This window comes from Salmo salar, chromosome 02 (assembly GCF_965601325.2).
Source record: "Salmo salar chromosome 02, fSalSal1, whole genome shotgun sequence".
Lineage (NCBI taxonomy): Eukaryota > Metazoa > Chordata > Actinopteri > Salmoniformes > Salmonidae > Salmo > Salmo salar.
Window position 1 is genome coordinate 27,323,589 of NC_138292.1, and position 23,755 is coordinate 27,347,343.

Genomic DNA, 23,755 nt, shown 5'->3' on the forward strand with positions numbered 1-23,755 from the left:
GCAGTTGAATTGAACCTGACAGAAGAGAAGAGGAAGAACCTGCACCGTTAGGTGAAGGCTTTTGAGACTCACCCCAATGATCAGGAAAATGCCTAAGATGACTCTGGCCCAGTGGTAGTATGATTCATTTAGAAAGTGGATCTATGCCTTTTTGCCGATCAGTTTGTGGTATCTGGCTGGGTGAAGAAGTCAAAATATCCAGAAGTGGACTTGTGTTGATTTTTTTGTGTCTGCTCCCCAGAGGGAGAAGGCGCTGTGCGCTTCGCGACTCAGGATGTGAGCTGTGTCCTGCTTTGCTCTCCGGAACAAAGCGCCACTGAAAGGAGCGCTAATATCGTTTCAATTGGTGACGTCACTCGCTCTGAGACCTTGAAGTAGTTGCTTTTGTGGAGCGATGGGTAATGATGCTTCGATGATGACCGTTGTCTATGTGTGCAGAGGGTCCCTGGTTTGAGCTCAGGTAGGGGCGAGGAGAGGGATGGAAGCTATACTGTTACATTGGTGCCGTGACTCGGATCACTGGTTGCTGCGGAAAGGGGGGTGAGTGTAACCGATGTGAAATGGTTAGCGGGGTGCGTGCTAATAGCGTTTCAATCGGCGACGTCACTCGCTCTGAGACCTTGAAGTAGTTGTTCCCCTTGCTCTGCAAGGGCCGTGGCTTTTGTGGAGCGATGGGTAATGATGCTTTGAGGGTGGCAGTTGTCTATGTGTGCAGAGGGTCCCTGGTTCGAGCCCAGGTAGGGGCGAGGAGAGGGACGGAAGCTATACTGTTACAAGAGCAGTGCAGAAAGCGTCATGCTGAGGCAGTGAGTAAAGTAGAGGATGGTGGACAAAGCGTGAGGGAGAGGATCCCTGTGAGTAGTAGGCCTGTACAGAGTGACTTGAACAGTTCTCTGCACCAGCAGAAAAGTTTTTGGGTGTCAGAGATTTTACTGCAGAAGAACTACAGGGGGTTTTGAGAGAAGGGGACACAGGCTCCCTGGCCAACGACATGGTGTAGGATCTGTGAGGGCCAAAGTAGTGGGGAGGGGTGGTGGGGTACGTTGAGGATAGGGATATATAGTGTAACGACCCTGGGTTTATAAGCGCGGAAATTGACTCTGCCGGACGAGCATGCTTTTGCGGCACAGTCGATAGCGCGCCGGACTTCGGGCTTGAAGGTCGAGGGTTCGAGACCTGCTCCCTGCTGTTTCATTACATTGGTGTCAGAAGTGGGATCGGACCTTGCATCCGCGACAGTGCGTGTGCTTGGCCGGTGAGCGCGTTCCTGTAAGACGTTGAGTCGCAAGCTAGCGCGAGGACGCGCTCTTTGAAAGGAGGGAGTAGTGTAACGACCCTGGGTTTATAAGCGCGGAAATCGACTCTGCCGCTCGAGCATGCTTTTGCGGCACAGTCGATAGCGTGCCGGACTTCGGGCTTGAAGGTCGAGGGTTCGAGACCTGCTCCCTGCCTGTTTCATTACATTGGTGTCAGAAGTGGGATTTAAGCAATAAGGCACGAGGGGCTGTGGTATTTGGCCAATATACCACAGCTAAGGGATGTTCTTGGATATGGCCATATACCACAAACCCCTGAGGTGCCTTAGTGCTATTTTAAACTGGTTACCAACGTTATTAGAACAGTAAAAATAAATGTTTTGTCATACCCGTGGTATACGGTCTGATATACCACGGCTGTCAGTCAATCAGCATTCAGGCCTCGAACCACCAAGTTTATAAATAGGGTTAGATGGTGGTGCAATTTCCCTTTTTTTGTGAACAAATGTGCAATGCACTTTCCGAACTGTGAAAGGCAACAATATTCAACAGTGTCTTGTCTGCCGGAAAACCACACGAAGAAGATCAGACCCCCTGGAACAGACCCAACCACACAGTCGAAATGGAACGAAACCAAGATTCGACGTCATAATAATGCGACTAGCTATTTTGGACAACGTTGGCCTCGGTTTGCAGGGGCGGACAAATACAACAATTCATGCTTTATTTAAATAGCTAGTTAAGATTCAAGAGTTTTGTAACATCACGATTTAGGGTAATAACGTTTGGTACGTATACGTTCTGTACTAACTTGCTGAATTTTTTATTTTAACTTCCTGGTTAACGTTAGCTTGACAACTAACTTAGCGATAACTATTAGCAAACAGTTCACGTTACTAGCCAATACAGTAGTTATAACGTAAACAAGCCAACTATCAATGCCTTTGGTGTTAGCCAAACGTTGACTGTACACATTTTCAGTAGCTCTCTAGATGTGTTGAACACCAAAGAATGGACTACTAACAAAACGTTTGTCTTTGCAGTAAGTATGGCGTTGAAATCCGGAGAGGAGCGGTTGAAGGAGATGGAGGCTGAAATGGCTCTGTGAGTACAAGAGTTCAGGCATGACACTTCGGTTACCTTCAATAAGATTGCAATGACGTGTGTGGTGACTATACCAAAACAACCCCTACGAAATGGTCTTTCTTCTCTATCAGGACAGGCAAACAATAGCTCATGACAATCGTCATCTATGGGTAACTCTTGTGTTGGTTCTGATCCAGGTTTGAGCAGGAGGTCCTGGGGGGTCAAGTGGCAATGACTGCAGGAGACCCTGTAGTGATGGAGGTGCTCCCTATGGGTGTTCCTATGGCTGTTCCTATGATCCGGCCCATCATCGGCACCAACACCTACCGACAGGTACTGAGATCTTGAGGAAAGATAGATTGAACATTATATAGGAAAGATCAATCGTAGAATGAACGAACTCAAACCTATCTTCTGCTAAAAGCAAACAGAATGTGGTGTTATCTGGATGCATCCAACTCCTTCAAATCCCCTTTCTCTCTCAGGTCCAGCAAACCTTGGATGCAAGGGCTGCCACTTTCGTGGGACCTCCACCCCCTGCATTTGTAGGCCCAGGTGACATGGTTTGATTCAGGTTTATTAACATAATACTTTGCATTCGGAATGTATTCAGACCCCTTCCCTTTTTCCACATTTTGTTACAGCCTTATTCTAAAATGTATTTCATACTTTTTGCCCCTCATCAATATACACACAACACCCCATAATGACAAAATGAAAACAGGTTTGTAAGTTTTGCAAATTTAAGTAGAAAAAAAAACTGGTACCTTATTTATATAAGCATTCAGACCCTTTGCTATGAGCCTCGAAATTTAGCTCAGGTGCGTCCTGTTTCCATTGATCGTCCTTGATGTTTCTACAACTTTATTGGAGTTCACCTGTGGTAAATTCAATTGATTGGACATGATTTGGAAAGGCACACACTTGTCTATATAAGGTCCCACAGTTGAGTGCATGTCAGAGCAAAAACCAAGCCATGAGGTTGACGGAATTGTCCGTAGAGCTCCGAGACAGGATTGTGTCAAGGAACATGTCTGGGGAAGGGTACGAAAACATTTCTGCAGCATTGAAGGTCCAAGAACACAATGGCCTCCATCATTCTTAAATCGGGGGAGAAGGGCCTTGGTCAGGGAGGTCACAAAGAACCCGATGGTCACTCTGACAGAGCTCCAGTGTCTCTATGGAGATGGGAGAACCTTCCAGAAGGATAACCATCTTTGCAGCACTCCACCCATCAGGCCTTTATGGTAAAGTGGCCAGATGGAAGCCACTCCTCAGTAAAAAGGCACATGACAGCCCACTTGAAGTTTGCCAAAAGGCACCTAAAGACTCTCAGACCATGAGAAACAAGATTATCTGGTCTGATAAAACCAAGACTGAACTCTTTGGCCTGAATGCCAAGCATCACTTCTGGAGGAAACCTGGCAACATCCCTACGGTGAAGCATGGTGGTGGCAGCATCATGCTGTGGGAAGGCTTTTCAGCAGCAGGGAGACTAGTCGGGATTGAGGAAAGATGAATGGCGCAAAGTAGAGATCCTTGATGAAAACCTGCTCCAGAGAGCTCAGGACTTCAGACTGGGGCGAAGGTTCACCTTCCAACAGGACAACGATCCTAAGCACACAACAATGCAGAAGTAGCTTCGGGACAAGTCTCTGAATGTCCTTGAGTGGCCCAGCCAGAGCCCAAACTTGAACCCGATCGAACATCTCTGGAGAGACCTGAAAATAGCTGTGCAGCGACGCTCCCCATCCAACCTGACAGAGCTTGAGAGGATCTGCAGAGAAGAACAGGAGAAACTCCCCAAATACAGGTGTGCCAGGCTTGTAGTGTCATACCCAAGAAGACTCAAGGCTGTAATCACTGCCAAAGGTGCTTCAACAAAGTACTGAGTGAACGGTCGGAATACTTATGTAAATGTGATATTTCAGTTAAGTTTTTTTTATATACATTTGCAAAAAATGTGTAACTGATTTTTCCTTTGTCATTATGGGGTATTGTGTGTAGATTGAGGATTTCTTTTTAAATCCATTTTAGAATAAGGCTGTAACGTAACAAAATGTGGAAAAAGTCAAGGGGTCTGAATACTTTCCGAATGTGCCATTTAGCAGACGCATTTATCCAAAGTGACTTAGTCATGCGTGAATACATTTTTCATTATGGGTGGTCCCGGGAATCAAACCCACTATCCTGGCATTGTCAGCACCATGCTCTACCAACTGAGCTACAGAGGACCACATAGTACATTACTAGACATACTTAAAATCCCTATTTTACCCAAAAACAATGATAATTTACACCACCACGTCTACAGGTCGCTTCAGTTTATGCTGGTCTTTTTTTTCCTGCTCTTCAGCTATAACCCCAGGTGTCAGACTACCGCCAATGATGAGACCAGCGTTTATGCCGCACATCCTGCAGAGACCAGGTCATCTATCTCTACTGTTGTTGACTTCACCTCAGTACTAGCTAAATGAAATAAGAAATAGGATCAAATCTCTACAGCGATTGTCTTCAAATTAAAAACATTGTATTTGGAAGCTAATTTGAAATCTCTCTGTCAGGGGGTCCAAGAATGCCTATGATGCGTGGTCCCCCTCCCCAGGGTATGATGGCTCCCCCACTGCCACGCCCCCCTCCTCCCCCGCCCATGATGATGGCACCCCCCATGCAAGGACCCCCTCAGCATCCCATGGACCCAATGGGGCATATGAGCTCAGGAGGACCCCCGGTTAGTTGCTACAGTGCCTTTTTTTCCCTCCGAAGCTCCTAGGACAACTTATATGAATGTTCTCCCTAAAGGCCCACACAGACTGTACGATTTTAGCCATCTTATGCCACAATTTGACCCTCCCAGACAACATTTCCACGTTGTTGGAAAATTCTTAGGTCGTAGACGATTTGCTTTGCTCGTTCAGTGTGACATGGTCTAGGTCTGCCGATTTGAGTACCACTACATGCAGTCGTAGGCTCAGACAAAGTTCTGGCAGTGTCAGAAATGTTGAGCCTTTATCGTGTAGTGTGGCTGGTGTCACGAGCCGATCCCGGTGACTTACCAATAGGAACACGGCCGGCACTGAGTATACACACAACAGTACGATTATTGTGAATAGTCAGATGAATATACAGTAAGTGCCAATGAATGTGGATGCTACCATGATTACAGATAATCCTGAATTGTGAATAAGAAGTTAGAGAGAAATGCTAACCTCCCGTTATTGTAAAGGTGAGAGGTTAGTCTTGGAGGTATGGTATTTGTGTGTCTAACTTTCTCACTCATTATTCACGATTCATTCAGGATGATTCGTAATCATGGTAGCATCCACATTAAAGTATGTAGAAACATTATATTCTTATTTATAATAAACGTGACTCTAAAATGACACTACATATTTACCATTATTGTTTATTGGGCACAACATAATCTGAAACAACCAAAACAAAGAGCAAATGCATTCAACAAATTTTTGTCAGACGCTTGATGTAGTCATTGCGTGATATGAATATGGGAACAAATACGTAACTTTTGCTACTTTAACACGCAAGTGAATTTGTCCCAATACTATTGCTCCCCTAAAATGGGGGGACTATGTACAAAAAGTGGTAATTTCTAAATGGTTCACCCAATAACTTCAAATTAAAGCTGGCAGTCTGCACTTTAACCTCCATAGTCATTGTTCGATTTCAAATCCAAACTTTTGGATTTTAGAACCAAAAGAAGAAAACATGCTTCACTGTCCATGTAATAGTTTGATTTAAAAATGTAAATGCTTTGCAAGAACAATTTCCCTAATCTTGTTTAGGCTACATCTGAAAATGTTGACATCTGAAATCAGGCTACCTGATGGGATTTTGATAAATGCACAATCGGCAATCAAAATAAACGTTCTACCACAGTGACCATGTTATTTTTGGGAAGTGTGTTTGATTCTGAGTTCAGACATATCAAGTTTGTAAGTAAAACTATTTCTAAGATGCATACCTTCAGTTTTGTCCGAACTCACTACACTCACACATAAGCAGAGGGAGGCTTGTGCTGCTAGTGCTGGCTCAGGTGCAGATCTAATACACCGCTGCAGTTGACGTAGCATACATCGGCTGACGTAGCCTCGCAAGCCAATCACAGAATGTGTCGACAGTACTGAAGCAAATCGTACAATCTGGCCAGGTTGATAAAGATTTCAATTTGGTAAGATCGCAAAGTGTGACATGTAATAATCGGAGACGACTGAATCCGACGTACAGTGTGGGAAGGCCTTTAAGGAAATTCAGCGTTAACTGTGTCTTCAATTAGGAATGTGAACAAGCTTGGTCAATCTTACCCCGTTCTGTTGTGCTTCATTATCTCCATTTCTCTATATGCTGTTACCATATCTTACCATCTACAGGTGGGATCGACCCATGGTACACCCATGGGACACTCCATGGTGTCTGCACCCTCCAGGTCTGTGACCCAGGCCCCTCCCAAACTCACCCCCTCGATCATCTCTGCAGCCCCCACTGTTTACACAGCTCCCTCCGGACCCAAGATACCAGACATCCATGCCCAGAGAAAGGCTCGCATGGTAAGCACACTCACTTCTACTCTTTTTAGTTGAATGCCTTTTGCATTCCAAAAAAAATTCAGCGACTACTTAAAATGTGCATTCTACATACTTTCCAAGTCTGCTGCTGTTTGCTGCAAATTCACACTGAATCTCATCTATCATCATATCTCTGATTAAATTTTTTTCTCTCTCTGTTCTCCCTCTGACTTCATCAGGAGGAGCTGGCAGCGTCTGTAGCAGAGCAGCAGGCAGCGGTGATGGCCGCCGGACTGCTGGAGGCTAAGAAGGAGGCCAGCCTGGCCGCCTCAGATGACAATGTTATCGGACCCAGTATGCCAGAGCCCGAGCCCGTCCACACTGAGGTACAGAAACACTCTGCCTTGTTTATCAGCCCTGGCCCTAGTTAAAGGGTTTAAACTTTTATGCATTCAAAATGCTTGTACAATTCAGTTGGTGTATTGTACAATTTAGTTGGTAGAGACTTGACCCAAACCCTATAAAGGGCCAGTAGTGCAGCAATCTCTAGAATATGTCTGACTGTAGAATCTTGTGTTTCTCTGCAGCCAGTGGATAGCACAGCAGAGGAGAAGAAGAAGGGTAAGCAAGAGAAGGCGAAGAAGTGTATCCGTACAGCCGCAGGCACCAGCTGGGAGGACCAGAGTCTACTGGAGTGGGACTCCGGTAAGATGGCTAATGACTTCAGATTACACTGAGACGATTAATTCCTAGTTAAAAAAAAAACATTTTTGCAACTCTAGTATTTACACACTAGCGTTGCTGGGAATTAGTGTGCAAAAAAACTGAATAGCCCGCCGGATTCCAGAAGTTCAATCAACTTCAACTTACTCTGCCAATTGTCCATAGGGTTGGTCCTTATGCAAGGGGGAAATTGAGAAAAAACATCTAATAGAACATAAATTAAAGACTTTCCAAACGTTGGTCTGTTGTAGACCCGCTTACTTCATGTCAAAATAAAAGTCCTGCACGTGCGCCATACCTGCAACAGAAAAAAGCAAGATCTTGTGGGGGACTTATTTTGACATGAGGTAAGCAGAGGAACTGACCTCTTAATTTTTTTCCCCCGCCTTTATTTAATCAGGTAGGCTAGTTGAGAACAAGTTCTCATTTACAATGGCGACCTGGCCAAGATAAAGCAAAGCAGTTCGACACATACAACAACAGAGTTACACATGGAATAAACAAACATACAGTAGAAAAAGTCTATATACAGTGTGTGCAAATGAGGTAGGATAAGGGAGGTAAGGCAATAAATAGGCCATGGTGGCGAAGTAATTACAATATAGCAATTAAACACTGGAATGGTAGATGTGCAGGAGATGAATGTGCAAGTAGAGATACTGGGGTGCAAAGGAGCTAGATAAATAAATACAGTATGGGGATGAGGTAGTTGGATGGGCTATTAACAGATGTGCAGGTGCAGTGATCTGTGAGCTGCTCTGACAGCTGGTGCTTAAAGCTAGTGAGGGAGATATGAGTCTCCAGCTTCAGTGATTTTTGCAGTTCGTTCCAGTCATTGGCAGCAGAGAACTGGAAGGAAAGGCGGCAAAGGAAGAATTGGCTTTGGGAGTGACCAGTGAGATATACCTGCTGGAGCGCGTGCTACGGGTGGGTGCTGCTATGGTGACCAGTGAGCTGAGATAAGGCGGGGCTTTACCTAGCAGAGACTTGTAGATGACCTGGAGCCAATGGGTTTGACGGCGAGTATGAAGCGAGGGCCAGCCAACGAGAGCGTACAGGTTGCAGTGGTGGGTAGTATATGGGGCTTTGGTGACAAAACGGATGGCACTGTGATAGACTGCATCCAATTTGTTGAGTAGAGTGTGGGAGGCTATTTTGTAAATGACATCGCCAAAGTCGAGGATCGGAAGGATGGTCAGTTTTACGAGGGTATGTTTGGCAGCATGAGTGAAGGATGCTTTGTTGCAATATAGGAAGCCGATTCTAGATTTAATTTTCGATTGGAGATGCTTAATGTGAGTCTGGAAGGAGAGTTTACAGTCTAACCAGACACCTAGGTATTTGTAGTTGTCCACATATTCTAAGTCAGAACCGTCCAGAGTAGTGATGCTGGACAGGCGGGCAGGTGCGGGCAGCGATCGATTGAATAGCATGCATTTAGTGTTACTTGGATTTAAGAACAGTTGGAGGCCACGGAAGGAGAGTTGTATGGCATTGAAGCTCGTCTGGAGGGTTGTTAACACAGTGTCCAAAGAAGGGCCAGAAGTATACAGAATGGTGTCGTCTGCGTAGAGATGGATCAGAGAATCACCAGCAGCAAGAGCGACATCATTGATGTATACAGAGAAGAGAGTCGGCCCGAGAATTGAACCCTGTGGCACCCCCATAGAGACTGCCAGAGGTCCGAACAACAGGCCCTCCGATTTGACACACTGAACTCTATCAGAGAAGTAGTTGGTGAACCAGGCGAGGCAATCATTTGAGAAACCAAGGCTGTTGAGTCTGCCGATAAGAGTGTGGTGATTGACAGAGTCGAAAGCCTTGACCAGGTCGATGAATACGGCTGCACAGTAATGTCTCTTATCGATGGCGGTTATATCGTTTAGGACCTTGTGCGTGGCTGAGGTGCACCCATGACCAGCTCTGAAACCAGATTGCATAGCGGAGAAGGTACGGTGGGATTCGAAATGGTCGGTCATCTGTTTGTTAACTTGGCTTTCGAAGACCTTAGAAAGGCAGGGTAGGATATATGTCAATAGCAGTTTGGTTCTAGAGTGTCTCCCCCTTTGAAGAGGGGGATGACCGTGGCAGCTTTCCAATCTTTGGGGATCTCAGACGATACGAAAGAGCGGTTGAACAGGCTAGTAATGGGGGTTGCAACAATTTCGGCAGATAATTTTAGAAAGAGAGGGTCCAGATTGTCTAGCCCGGCTGATTTGTAGGGGTCCAGATTTTGCAGCTCTTTTAGAACATCAGCTATCTGGATTTGGGTGAAGGAGAAATGGGGAGGCTTGGGCGAGTTGCTGTGGGGGGTGCAGGGCTGTTGATCGGGGTAGGGGTAGCCAGGTGGAAAGCATGGTCAGCCGTAGAGAAATGCTTATTGAAATTCTCAATTATAGTAGATTTATCGGTGGTGACAGTGTTTCCTAGCCTCAGTGCAATGGGCAGCTGCTCTTATTCTCCATGGACTTTACAGTGTCCCAGAACTTTTTGGAGTTTGTGCTACAGGATGAAAATTTCTGCTTAGGAAATCTAAGGCTAGCTTTTTCAACTGCCTGTATATATTGTTTCCTAACTTACCTGAAAAGTTGCATATCACGGGGGCTATTCGATGCTAATGCAGAACACCACAGGATGTTTTTGTGCTGGTCGAGGGCAGTCAGGTCTGGAGAGAACCAAGGGCTATATCTGTTCCTGGTTCTACATTTTTTGAATGGGGCATGCTTATTTAAGATGGTGAGGAAGGCACTTTTAAAAATAACCAGGCATCCTCTACTGACGGGATGAGGTCAATATCCTTCCAGGATACCCGGGCCAGGTCGATTAGAAAGGACTGCTCGCTGAAGTGTTTTAGGGAGCGTTTGACAGTGATGAGGGGTGGTCGTTTGACCACAGACCCATTACGGATGCAGGCAATGAGGCCTCTGAGGAACTGCAGGGTCTACAACAGACCCACGTTTGGAAATCCTGTTTAATTATATCTTCCATTAATATCTAAAGGAATGTATAGTTCGACAGAATTTCGAAAGGTGGATCAGTTAAATAAAAGTCCCGCACAAGTTGTTGATTTTTTTTCTTCAAATTCCCCCCTGCATAAGGACAATAAACAGAGTACGTTGAATTGTATTTTTTTCGCAAGCTAATTCCCAGCAACACTAGTGTGTAAAATACTAGCATTGCTAAAAGCAGCTACCTACTTATCTGTATTGAGAATAGTATAATTTTTGTTTTCACTACAAACAGGCGACTGTCCCATTCCCTTTTTGTCCCTCCCTCTTTGCTCAGCATCACACCTCATCTGACTTTCCCTCCTCCATCCAGATGATTTCAGAATCTTCTGTGGAGACCTTGGCAATGAGGTGAACGACGACATCCTGGCAAGGGCATTCAGCCGCTACCCCTCCTATCTGAAAGCCAAGGTGGTGCGGGACAAACGCACAGGCAAGACCAAGGGCTACGGCTTTGTCAGCTTCAAGGACCCCAATGACTACGTCCGCGCCATGAGGGAGATGAACGGTGAGCAATAGTATGTGTGAAATGGCCCAACAAGTTTTGTATCCAACCCCAAGATGTCATTTTAAAATGGGGAGTAACTCCTGATCTGGATCTTTTCATTCTGAGGCTCCGTAGTAAGTAATATCTCGCAGGAACATGGACTTTTCTTTTTTTCATGCAAACACAGGATTAGCTGCATAATTTAGCAAGAAAGCATAGGTAGAAAGCTAAGGAAGGTAGGTGACAAATGCACGGCCATGGGCTACAGCTTTGTCAGCTTCAAGGACCCTAACGATTACATCCGCACCATGAGAGAGATTAATGGTGAGCAGTTATGTGTGTTGGGAATGACTTCTCCTTTCCTAACACCTACAGTGAGGGGAAAAAAGTATTTGATCCCATGCTGATTTTGTACGTTTGCCCACTGACAAAGAAATGATCAGTCTATAATTTTAATGGTAGGTTTATTTGAACAGTGAGAGACAGAATAACAAAAAAAAAATCATATACATGCCTGTCTGAAGTTTGCCAATGAACATCTGAATGATTCAGAGGACAACTGGGTGAATGTGTTGTGGTCAGATGAGACCAAAATGGAGCTATTTGTCATCAACTCAACTCGCCGTGTTTGCTGCCTATGACCCCAAGAACACCATCTTCACCGTCAAACATGGAGGTGGAAACATTATGCTTTGGGGGTGTTTTTCTGCTAAGGGGACAGGACAACTTCACCGCATCAAAGGGATGATGGACGGGGCCATGTAGCGTCAAATCTTGGGTGAGAACCTCCTTCCCTCAGCCAGGGCATTGAAAATGGGTTGTGGATGGGTATTCCAGCATGACAATGATCCAAAACACACGGCCAAGGCAACAAAGGAGTGGCTCAAGAAGATGCACGTTAAGGTCCTGGAGTGGCCTAGCCAGTCTCCAGACCTTAATCCCATAGAAAATCTGTGGAGGGAGCTGAAGGTTCAGGTTGCCAAACGTCAGCCTCGAAACCTTAATGACTTGGAGAAGATCTGCAAAGAGGAGTGGGACAAAATCCCTCCTGAGATGTGTGCAAACCTGGTGGCCAACTACAAGAAACGTCTGACCTCTGATTGCCAACAAGGGTTTTGCCACCAAGTACTAAGTCGTGTTTTGCAGAGGAGTCAAATACTTATTTCTCTCATTAAAACGCAAATCAATTTATAACATTTTTGACATGTATTTTTCTGGATTTTTTGTTGTTGTTATTCTGTCTCTCACTGTTCAAATAAACCTACCATTAAAATTATAGACTGATCATTTCTTTGTCAGTGGGCAAACGTACAAAATCAGCAGGGGATCAAATACTTTCTTCCCTCACTGTACCTGTGTGGTGGCGCCAGTCCAATTCTCAACTGATCTTAAACTTTTTTTCTCCACAGGGAAGTATGTGGGCAGCAGACCCATCAAACTGAGAAAGAGCATGTGGAAGGACAGGAACATGGAAGTTGTACGCAAGAAACAGAAGGAGAAAAAGAAACTGGGACTGAGATAGACAATGTTTCCCTTGTGTATGTATGTGCAAGTGTTTTTTGACTGGAGTGTGTGAGAATCACACTGATGGCATAATACAGTTGCCATTGCCCAGTTGGAAGGCCACTCATCCAACTATCTGACATGTTTTCAATTAACACAGAGTAGGGATGTCATTTTACTCATGGAACATGGTTAAACTAGGCTACAAAACACTGTACATGGCACTGGCCCTGGTTGCAATGGTTAGACTTGAACCTTTCCTAATGAACCATGCCCTTATGAAGTTTAGATTGTACTTATCTCCAGTTTTTTATTTTAACATTTTAATTTGTAAAAAAATTCTGACCGTCACTCAGATTTGTGTAGTTGGTATGGCTCCCATGCATCTCAGATGTCTGAAATGTGAGATTGGTGATCTCATTTATGTATATGCTATTGTGGAAACTACTTCCAATGGCAATTATGTATTTCCGGATAGCCTCGTATTCTTACAGCAAACCATTTTTTTAAAATATAAAATCTAAATGTTTGTACATTAAAGTGGTTTATTTTGACAGTGGATTCAAAACAATGCAAAGTTTTTTAAATAAACCAAATGGCTTGACATATTTGCCTGGCACTCAACTTTCCTGTCTCCTCCAGCCCAGGCAATGAAAGCGTTAACTGAGGTGAGGTGGGATAGTTCATAAATTGGTCACAAGATGGGGCTCCAATACCATCTTGATTCTTTAATAAACCGACCGTTGAAAGGTAGGGTTGATATACATACCTTGCTTTAAATTGTAACGGTATACAAAATGGACGAGAAGGTTAGCTTTTATTATAACTGATATTGAATATTTTGTCCAACTACCATTTGGAGTATTCAACGTTACAATAGCCTGAGGGATAAGGCATCCTCAATTGTGCCATACATTGGGGAGAATATAGGATAATACTGTTGGATTCGATTTGAGACTTGAAGTATTGTGGAACTAAAACCTTTTGCTCTCACAGTGCACAATTTCTAGGAAATAGCAATGTGTTAAAGCAGATTAGGATGTCGGTCTTGGGAAGTAATTGGATGATAAAGAATGATTGTATTAAGTCTCACCAATCTAAATATAATGCGAGGAAAGAGACAGCTAGCTGAATAGATTTAGATTTAACTTGAAAGCATAAATAAAGGATAGCCAGTCTGCTTCTTACGCCTTTGTCCGATCAGGGGCATCAACTGGACGTCAGCATTTACACAAAATAGGGGAGCTCTATCTAAACGAGTATTTTTGGCTGATCAATTAAGATATAAAAATTATTGTTTGTATCATTGTTGGGGTTAAAATGTTATCTTATTTACGATTAACTAGAGCCTTACACTCAATCTGTACGCTTCCATAAAATACACATATCCCTTTGAGTTTTGGTATCGGCGGATAGACACTGCTTATCCACATTTCAACCACACGTGTGTAGAAACATCTTATTGCCTGAACTGAGGCAATGAATGCAGCCTACTAACAATGTAGAAAGGACGATTTTGCATGAACCGAGAACTTCTTCAGATTTCTAACTAGCAAATTATGTCGTCTATAATATGGAGACAGTTGTCTACATTTTCATCAGGATCTCGCTGAAAATTTGTTTTTTGCCAAGGCAACGAACTAGATTTCGCCACCCCCTCGTGGTTCCAGTCACTCCTCACAGTCCTGTCTTGGAGGGCTGGTTAGGAGGTCATTTTTCGTGTTAGATTCACAACTAGCAATGATGCTTCGACATTTTCTAAATGTGAGGTAAACTGTTGCTAACGTTACATATCAAATGTAAGAAGCGGAGGGCCACTAACGAATGCATCAATCAAACATTAATTTAAGCCAGTGAGATTGGAGTTTGAAGACGGAGCCCATCCGATCCTTTCCCCGAACCTGGATATCGGAATGGTGGTAAGTCATTTTGTTTTAGTTCAGGCTGCATATGTCAGTAGACATGAGGCAAGTGGGAAAAAAGTGGGTTTTTTTGTTTGGCCACAAAACATGTGCTAGCTAGTTTGTCATACCATGTCTGTCACATATGGCTAGTCTGTGTGGCAAACTGAACGGAAGATGCTGTCCAGTCCGTTGTTGCCATTAGTTACAGGGACACTGCTGAACCCTGGCCTGTCACTGTTTCGCTCAAGTCATTTGATATTGTTGTCTTTATCTGACCAACGAACTAAATCTTATAGCTAATGCTATAAAGCCAGATCCCGTGTGGCTATGCCGTTTATTAGCTCAATTTAGCTAACTAACGTTAGTTACGTTATTTATTTCATCTAGTTTGCTTGTTAGCTCCAGTTAGCCACATCGCGCGCCCCTCCCTTGAAACGCAAGCATGAATGGCGGTGTTGTCTGTCAGCCAGAAAGGGTGATTCGGTTTTACTGGGCATCATCACTTGCTTTAATTCGAATATTTACGTGCTGTCTACAACGTGTCATCGTTTAACACAATCTAGCAAGGCTAGCTAATATTATTATGATTGCCTTGTTAGTTGCTAGATTGCCAGCTCAAAACAGTTTTGAAAACTGACCATCTTTTGTCTACTCCGGCCGGGGCTTCCATTTCATTAATTGCGCGCAAGCCACAGTGATGAACAGCGTGCAGCTCTTTTCCAACTAACGTTATTCTCATAACGGCACGGCATACTCATGTAGCTAATATGATTTTAAATTAGTACTAAAGAAACGAATGTTATATGCGCAACATAATACAATTAACGTTGTATTATGTTAGTTGCAACGTTTTCAGATATAACATTGTTAATGTCCCTCTCGGCGTGTAGATACCGTTAGTCCAATGGGAAAACAATCGGTTCCAGGTAACTGTGCGTCAGCGTGATGAAGTAACACTTCAAACCGTTCCAACGCTGTGTTGTCGTCTCGCAATATAACATCACTTCACTGACTTCATGTTTTCCTAAGGTAAAAGCGCTTTAGTCTTGATGGTTAGTCATAGCTGTGCAACTTGAAATTGTCTTTGATTGAATGGAGTGATTGGCCTGCCAACTCCATTTTGATATATTGTCTACTCCCCTGGAGTTATGCCGCGTTCACGTGCTAGTCAGAACTAGGAAACTCGGAAATGTCCGACATCCTATATCCGACTAGCACGTGAACGTGTCATTATTCTTACATACAGCTGTGTTTGCAATAGACATGGGTTTTGCATACCAGTGGAACAGGTCGTTCTACCAGAGAATATGGTGGTTTATGATAAGAGGATACAAATCCCCCTCCATCCACGAGTATCCTGCTCTCAAGACTGACAATTAGTAATTTGGGTTAGGTCCCAAGACTGGCTCTTTGCCACAGCACAGGGTATTTCTGTCATTAATGATCAGTCCGTCATTAATCTACCCAACCGCAGTGGACCCAGTATGTTACAGCTGAAACAGGCTGAACTGGTGCTTAGCTTCAGATTATGTCACCTATGTTTATTCTCAGACTGTACATTACATTTTCCTCTGGAAAACTAGGAATAGCCAGGCCTATTTTATGTTTCTGTATTCTCTAATGCCTGGCCAAACAAGGCATGTGTGTCATTACTGCTTTTTCCTTTATGGAACTAAATCTTATGGTCTTCATTGTGGCTCTGTTGGATAGACTCACTGGCTTCAGATAGATAGATAGTTGGTTCCATGTTCTAGAGAAGCATTACTGTGTTGTCAGTCCTGAGTCTAAATCTTCGCTCAAGGCTATAGTTTAGCCTCCATCTCACAATCTCAAGACCCATTGGTTACGTTGACCTCCCTAGTCTGAACCCTTTCCAGTATCCAAGAATGTTGTCATTCTGATTCCATGTCCAGCTGGTGTAGTTTATCTTGGCCTGCTCTCCCCAATAGTCAGTTTGAGGATTAGCTCTGCCTCCAGTGTGAGCAGCAGTGGGCGATCAAGGTGTTTAATTACAAACCCAGCATCTTCATAACTCTGTCTGGCAGGAGCTGTGTGTTTCAGAGATTGAATGAGACTAAGACTGAGGGCCTGAGACCGTGTGTGTGTGTGTGTGTGTGTGTGTGTGTGTGTGTGTGTGTGTGTGTGTGTGTGTGTGTGTGTGTGTGTGTGTGTGTGTGTGTGTGTGTGTGTGTGTGTGTGTGTGTGTGTGTGTGTGTGTGTGTGTGTGTGTGTGTGTGTGTGTGTGTGTGTGTGTGTGTGTGTATACCATACTGAGCGACTGAGACCGAGACAGAAAAAATACTGTGTTTGTGTCTTTGTTTCGGACAGACTGTTTATTTACAGCTGTTGGATGGACTCACTGGCTACATACCTAATTGATTTCCGTTTAATCGTCTCATGTACGGTCACTTGCAATGTTCAGTAAGAGGAAAATCAATGCAGACTGATGGTAATGTTGTGTTAAGAGCCTTTTACGGTTGGACATTACATTTGCTGAACAAGAGTTATTCTGCTTCCTTTGGGTTGTTGGCGCAATGTGTGTGTGTGTATATGTAGTTTTTCTGTACGCATTTGGATTTGTAGTAAGACTATTATAAAGATTAGACTTCCGTTGCAGCACAAATTAGCCTATCCCAGCCCCAACTGAACTCAAATGCTAGTTGTTTTCAACACACTTGATTTAATGTAAATGCTCCCCAAGGATGCTCACTTGCCAACAGGAGAACGAAGTGCTTGGCCTGTAGCTGCCAACAGCTGAATGATAGTGGGCTCATACTGTACAGAAAGGAACTCTCTAAGAATACATCCTTTTTATTTATGCATCATGTCCCATGTTAGTTGTGTTGCTCTGGTGTGCTCTGGCTAATTTAATCCTATTGAAGATTGTTCCCAGCTGTTGTCCCTTCTTGCTACCATTGATGATCTGAGGAGTTGGAGTGGTAAGGGAAGTGCCTCAGTACACACACACACACTCCCTCCCTGTCCTCGGTGCACCAGCGTTATTATCGCAAGAAAACATGAGAGGAATGGTTGATTTTGATGTTTGTCAGAATCTGCACTGCTGTTGTTACATAACCTCACATTGTATTCCACTATTCCCTTCCCCCCCTGCCACTTGGGCTGCACAAATTACATAAAGATGTCCTCAATGTACAAATTGGGTAGGGATAGAAAGAGACCCTAGACAGGAAGATGGAGAGAAAGGTAAAAAGCAAAAGAGAGTTGGCACAGCAGGGCCACGCCCACCAATAATCCTCTCCATCGCTTCCTGTTTACTGTGAGGCCCTCCTACTCCCTTCCTCTCTCTACCCTCATCTCTTGCTCGCTCTCTCTCTTCCCTAGAGATAGACACCTGTGTGGATCTGCCTGTAATGGAGCACAAACACAATACACACACAAATCAATGGCTGCTTACGGACTCTGTAACACTGGCCACACCACCTCTGTCATTAGCCACTGGTTTGGTTCTTCACTGACCGATCATTATTTTATCACATACCGTATACTGAGAAACGAAACAAGCCTGGCTGCATTAACAACAACGTTCAGTCACAAAGCAAGCGGTTTATGTTTGAGCTGAAATGAGGATGTGGAGAGAGGCGGGGGGGGACTGGTTTAGGCAGCGCACAGCTCGTTGTCAGGGGTGACGGTCAGACAGTCCTGTGTGCTCAGTGCTGCTCTCTGCTCGTCTCTACTTCCCCTTGCATGTGGACTCACCGTGAGGACAGATGTTTAGAAAGATCTAGTTTGACCACCTCGGAGCACTACTACGCCTATTGTTTGTCCTGTGTGCTTTATTCTGTGGGATATTATTCAAGCAGATCGCCAAAATGTGCGGGCTGCATGTAGTCTAGTGTAGGCTTTGTTATGGACTCATAACCCTAACCGACACGCAACGCAGATCATCACCTCAACTAGCTGTCTGCTAGTTTTATTTATTCGATGAAAATGATTTTTTCCTACAGTGATAATGGTGAATTGAATTACCGCTAGGCTACAGCCTGGGGGCTGTTTAGCTGAGCATGATAACATGTTGAGCATCTTTCAAGCTGCTCTCAAAGCCGGCCCTTTAGAGAGGTGCTGCGTCTCATGTGAGCCATCACTATGATATTACCAGGCACTTACTGCTGTTCCTCATGCCATGTGAATAGTAAAGGGATCTTCGATCCCTGGTAGGTCTAGAGAGGTGAGCTGTGAGCAGAGCTAAAGAGGCCTGACTGGGGACACTGTCCCTGACCCCTTTCCCAGGGCCTAAAGCTTGAACGGCTGGAGCTAGAGAGCTGGAACTAGGCTCACAGGGCTGCTGCTGACAGCTTGGGGCCAAGGGGCGTCACAGAGTCCCGCCTCAGGCCGGAGAAGGGCTGGTCTGGGCGAGGGCACTGCCTCACGCCCTGTCACCCATCATCTCCTCTAACGCCCTCATAGAGGAGAAGCCAGCCAGCACCAGCCACGCCCAACATGCGTACACACACACTACTCACCCTGGAAATGGAAAAAGACTCTTTAATGGGTGCTTAACTCTAGATCTCTGTGCTAATACTGTGTACGATCATATATGGTTTATTTACAGTACATTAATATGTTTACAAACCTACGACGTTCTTCCCTTCTCACTACTCCTCTCTGTCTGTTTTGGCCTGGAGGCTGGAATGTGTGCTCTGCCAATATCTGTTTGCCTCATGGGTTCACCCTTGTATCCATGACTTACAGTACAGTTAGTGCCTACAAACCGGTTTTGCATTATGATTCATATCCTGGTTGTCCAAGCCCATATACAGCAGCTTGAAGAGACACTGACTAAACAGACTGCATACCTGCCTATGCAGTACAGCCACCAAGTCACTATCATGGAGTGTAGCCCTCTGTCTGTCCATATACTATACATACTAGCTCTATAGTTTAAAATCTTTCATGTTGCCTTGACATCCTCCACACTGCTGAAGCATGTCTTCAGAACCCCTCCCCTTTACCGTGGCTGGTGACCTTGTTTCCCCCACCAGACCTCGGCTCCATGGATAGGTTTTTTCCTGTTAGTGTTTTCATTCAGCCATTATCTCTTTCCCTCATTCCTCTATGGTTTTTCTCTCTCTCTCTCCGCTGCAGTCAGATGCTCTGGGTGCCAGCTGTCTGCCCCTATAGAAACATCTGTTCTGAAGCCATGCCCACATTGTTCCGTACCAACACAAACGGCCCCCTCGTCCACTGTCCCTCACGTCTCGCTACACACACACCACACACTTGTTTACAATAGTGAGGCTTCTGACGAATTCACCCTCTTATTTTTTTCTTTCCTCTACTTCTTTCTTCCCCCACTTTTTTATTTTTTAGTCTTTTCTCTCCCTCTCTTGTGTCTCTCTATCTCACGTGGCTGCAGCTGGGATGAGGGCAGTGTTTGGTGTTTAGTATGCTGCCGGTGGCTCCGTGTCTTTCCTGTCGCGTGGGAGAAAGAGGACGGGGCTCCCAGAGAGGCGTTTTTTGGGTAACGGGCAGTGGGGGGTGACAGGGGGACTGTCTGTTTCCCAGGGACCCTCTTCTGGAATGTCCATGATAGAGCCCACCTTGCTCCATTCTTACACAGCCCTGACCCTCCCCAGCCTTCCATCTCAGCTAGCCTTCGCTATGGCTTCCCATGCCAACTCGGGGAGATGGAAGAAGATTTGTGGGGCAGTGTTTGCTGCATTAGCCTGAAGGAGTACGTAGAGAGAGGGAGGGAGGGAGGGAGGGATGGATGGGTGAATCCGGTTCCTTTTTTGGGGTGTCGTTGGGGGTTGGGTGGGATCTATAGGAGGTGAGGGGATGGTGGGGCATGGCTGAATGGGAAGGCCTGTTTTGTTCTGTGGAAGGTTAAAGGGCAGTGGGGGGCGCTAACGGAGCTCATGCCTTATAAACACACTCCCAGTAAAGTTGTATTGAGGCTCAGAGACAGAGGAAGCACCCCTATGGTACACCTCTACAGTGTTAGTGATGGCATACCACATCAATAACCAAGGGGCCTAATGTTGCGTGAAACATGAAAAGTAATCATGTGCAGTCTAGCGTTGTGTTGTGACTGCTGAATGACTTGACCCCTGACCTCTCGTGTCTGGATCCAGGCTGATGCTTCTCCCCCATGTCCAGTCCCCAAGCTCCTGTCACCGTAGTAGCCCCTGGATTTGAACAACACAGTCCCTGTCTGTCTCTGTCACCCCCTCCCTCCACCTGTGCAGTGTGTCTGGCGTGACAGATCACCACTTGTAGCCACGACTGTACTTGGCCCACACTGGCCCATTCACGTCACATTAGCCCAGCCGCGACCACTTGCAGATGATGACAATAACGAAAAGAGCAGATTTGTGATGCCGTTCCTCCTCACCCCGCCTCCCCCGAATTCTTCCCAAGATCCGTCTTCCAACATTACCCACTTATTCAGTCCTCAGAGAAAGAGGGGCTGACACTTCTATTACACTGGGTCGCAACGAAAGAGAGGAGGAGGGAGAGAGTGAGCATGAAAGGACACTCTTTGAACCTATTCTTCCCCCTGGAGAAAGAGGGAGGGAAGGAAGGAAGGAAAGAAGGGTGGAAAAGTGTGGGGGATTCTCATTGTCCTCTTTCATACAGAAAGTGAGTGAAATGGAGGAGTGAGAGAAGCAGGGGATGGAGCATGGAGGAGTAGCAGGGGAAGTTTTAGACAACAAGCCAAACTGTTGGAGCAGCTGGGTTACGCAAACAGACATTCACCTTTTGGGCTGTAGTATTCTCTGTTGGCAAGGTTGTCACTCAGAAGACAGAAGAAGTCTTCCTCTTATCTATGTTTGATGGAACATGCGGCCAGGCTTTTTCCTCTGGGTTTTCCCGTTATCATCATCCCATTCAACCCAACCCAAGCCAAACCCACCCCACACAACCAACCCAAGCCAAACCCACCCCACACAACCAACCCAAGCCAAACCCAACCCAAGCCGGACCCACCCAACCAACCCAAGCCAAACCCACCCAACCAAACCAAGCCAAACCCACCCCACACAACCAACCCAAGCCAAACGAGAAGAGGACAGACCCAAGACTCCTTGACTGTGAAGACAGCGACGCTTGGAGTGGGCGGTTTACTGACCGTGGGAGAAAGGGGACAATAACAAATGGCTCTTCTTCTGCTTGACTGACCCTCTATCCTATTGTCTTCTTTTGGGGTCAAGATCCAGGACACCTGCTGAGCAGAGAGGCAGAGACAAAACAATCATCGTAATAATAGCTTGCCAGGGATTTAGTTATGAGAGATTTGTCAGGATTGATTTATGCAGAGTGGTTTTGAGCTTGTTGTTTTTCAGTCGTCATAAGTATTAGAGGTCGACCGATTTTATGATTTTTCCGATACCGATTACTGGGCAGATTTTTTTATTATTATTATTATTATTTTTTTTTTATTATAATTATTATTTTTAAATTATTTATTTTTAATTTATTTATTTATTTTGTATTTATTTTGTATTTATTATTATTATTTTTTTTATATATTTTATTTTTTTTTTTGTTTTTTTTAAACCGTTGATTTATTTATTTGTAATAATGACAATTACGATAATGAATGAACACTTATTTTAACTTAATATAATACATAAATACTAACAATTTAGCCTCAAATAAATAATGAAACATGTTCAATTTGGTTTAAATAATGCAAAAACAAAGTGTTGGAGAAGTGAAAGTGCAATAAGTGCCATGTAAAAAAGCTAACGTTTAAGTTCCTTGCTCAGAACATGAGAACATATGAAAGCTGGTGGTTCCTTTTAACATGAGTCTTCAGTATTCCCAGGTAAGAAGTTTTAGGTTGTAGTTATTATAGGGCTATTTCTCTCTATACGAATTGTATTTCATATACCTTTGACTATTGGATGTTCTTATAGGCACTTTAGTATTGCCAGTGTAACAGAATAGCTTCCGTCCCTCTCCTCGCTTCTACCTGGGCTCGAACCAGGAACACATCGACAACAGCCACCCTCGAAGCAGCGTTACCCATGTAGAGCAAGGGGAACAACTACTCCAAGTCTCAGAGCGAGTGACATTTGAAACGCTACTAGCGCGCACCCGCTAACTAGCTAGCCATTTCACATCGGTTACTCCAGCCTAATCTTGAGAGTTGATAGGCTTGACGTCATAAACAGCGCAATGCTTGAAGAATTGCGAAGAGCTGCTGGCAAAACGCACAAAGGTGCTGTTTGAATGAATGCTTACGAGCCTGCTGCTGCATACCATCGCTCAGTCAGACTGCTCTATCAAATATCAAATCATAGACTTAATTATAACATAATAACACACAGAAATACGAGCCTTTGGTCATTAATATGGTCGAATCCGTAAACTATCTTTTCAAAAACGAAACGTTTATTATTTTAATGAAATACGGAACCGTTCCGTATTATATCTAAGGGGTGGCATCCCTAAGTCTAAATATTCCTGTTACATTGCACAACCTTCAATGTTATGTCATAATTATGTACAATTCTGGCAAATTAATTACGGCCTTTTAGGAATAAATGGACTTCACACAGTCTGCAATGAGCCAGGCGGCCCAAACTGCTGTATATACCCTGACTGCTTGCATGGAACGCTAGAGAAGTGACACAAATTCATGTTAGCAGGTAATATTAACTAAATATGCAGGTTTAAAAATATATACTTGTGTATTGATTTTAAAGAAAGGCATTGATGTTTATGCTTAGGTACATTGGTGCAAATGCGCTAGTTAAATCATCACCCGTTTGTCGAAGTAGGCTGTGATTCGATGAGAAATTAACAGGCACCGCATCGATTATATGCAACGCAGGACATGCTAGATAAACTAGTAATATCATCAACCATGTGTAGTTAACTAGTGATTGTTAAGGTTGATCGTTTTTTATAAGATAAGTTTAATGCTAGCTAGCAACTTACCTTGGCTTCTTGCTGCCCTCGCGTAACAGGTAGTCAGCCTGCCATGCAGGCTCCTCGTGGAGTGCAATGTAAGGCAGGTGGTTAGAGCGTTGGACTAGTAACCGGAAGGTTGCAAAAACGAATCCCGCCCCCTGAACAAGGCAGTTAACCCTCGTTCCTAGGCTATCATTGAAAATAAGAATGTGTTCTTAATCTGACTTGCCTAGTTAAATAAAGGTGTGACAACAAAAAAAACGGCAAATTGGTGGCCAAAAATACCGATTACCGATTGTTATGAAAACTTGAAATCGGCCATTCCGATTAATCGGTCGACCTCTAATAAGTATATGGTGCATATGTGTTGTGTGTGTGTGTGTGT

At 44.5% G+C, this 23,755-nt stretch overlaps 2 protein-coding genes across 2 annotated transcripts in view; both read left to right on the top strand.

Moving 5' to 3' along the window:
* Positions 1 to 1,905: 1,905 nt before the first annotated feature.
* rbm42 (RNA binding motif protein 42) lies at positions 1,906 to 13,192 on the top strand. The gene is made up of 11 exons (XM_014157419.3): positions 1,906 to 2,044; positions 2,300 to 2,360; positions 2,540 to 2,675; positions 2,828 to 2,897; positions 4,699 to 4,770; positions 4,907 to 5,073; positions 6,731 to 6,907; positions 7,105 to 7,251; positions 7,453 to 7,570; positions 10,910 to 11,104; positions 12,493 to 13,192. The coding sequence occupies exons 2-11, from the start codon at positions 2,305 to 2,307 to the stop codon at positions 12,603 to 12,605; spliced, it is 1,251 nt and encodes a 416-aa protein (XP_014012894.1). The 5' UTR covers positions 1,906 to 2,044; positions 2,300 to 2,304; the 3' UTR covers positions 12,606 to 13,192.
* Positions 13,193 to 13,990: 798 nt separating this feature from the next.
* The window catches only part of arhgap33 (Rho GTPase activating protein 33), a 45,496-nt gene continuing 35,731 nt past the window's right edge, over positions 13,991 to 23,755 (top strand). Inside the window, exon 1 of the mRNA XM_082961460.1 lies at positions 13,991 to 14,505. Within this exon, the coding sequence (XP_082817586.1) occupies positions 14,500 to 14,505 (6 nt within the window). The 5' untranslated portion in view covers positions 13,991 to 14,499. The remainder of the gene's footprint in view (positions 14,506 to 23,755) is intronic.

Bases quoted from the DNA above. Each gene is read 5' to 3' on its own strand.
- rbm42 (XM_014157419.3), top strand. From the start codon at position 2,305: ATGGCGTTGAAATCCGGAGAGGAGCGGTTGAAGGAGATGGAGGCTGAA. The intron at 2,898-4,698 runs GTGACATGGTTT...CCTGCTCTTCAG, and splicing joins CCCTGCATTTGTAGGCCCAG to CTATAACCCCAGGTGTCAGA. The intron at 5,074-6,730 runs GTTAGTTGCTAC...TACCATCTACAG, and splicing joins TGAGCTCAGGAGGACCCCCG to GTGGGATCGACCCATGGTAC.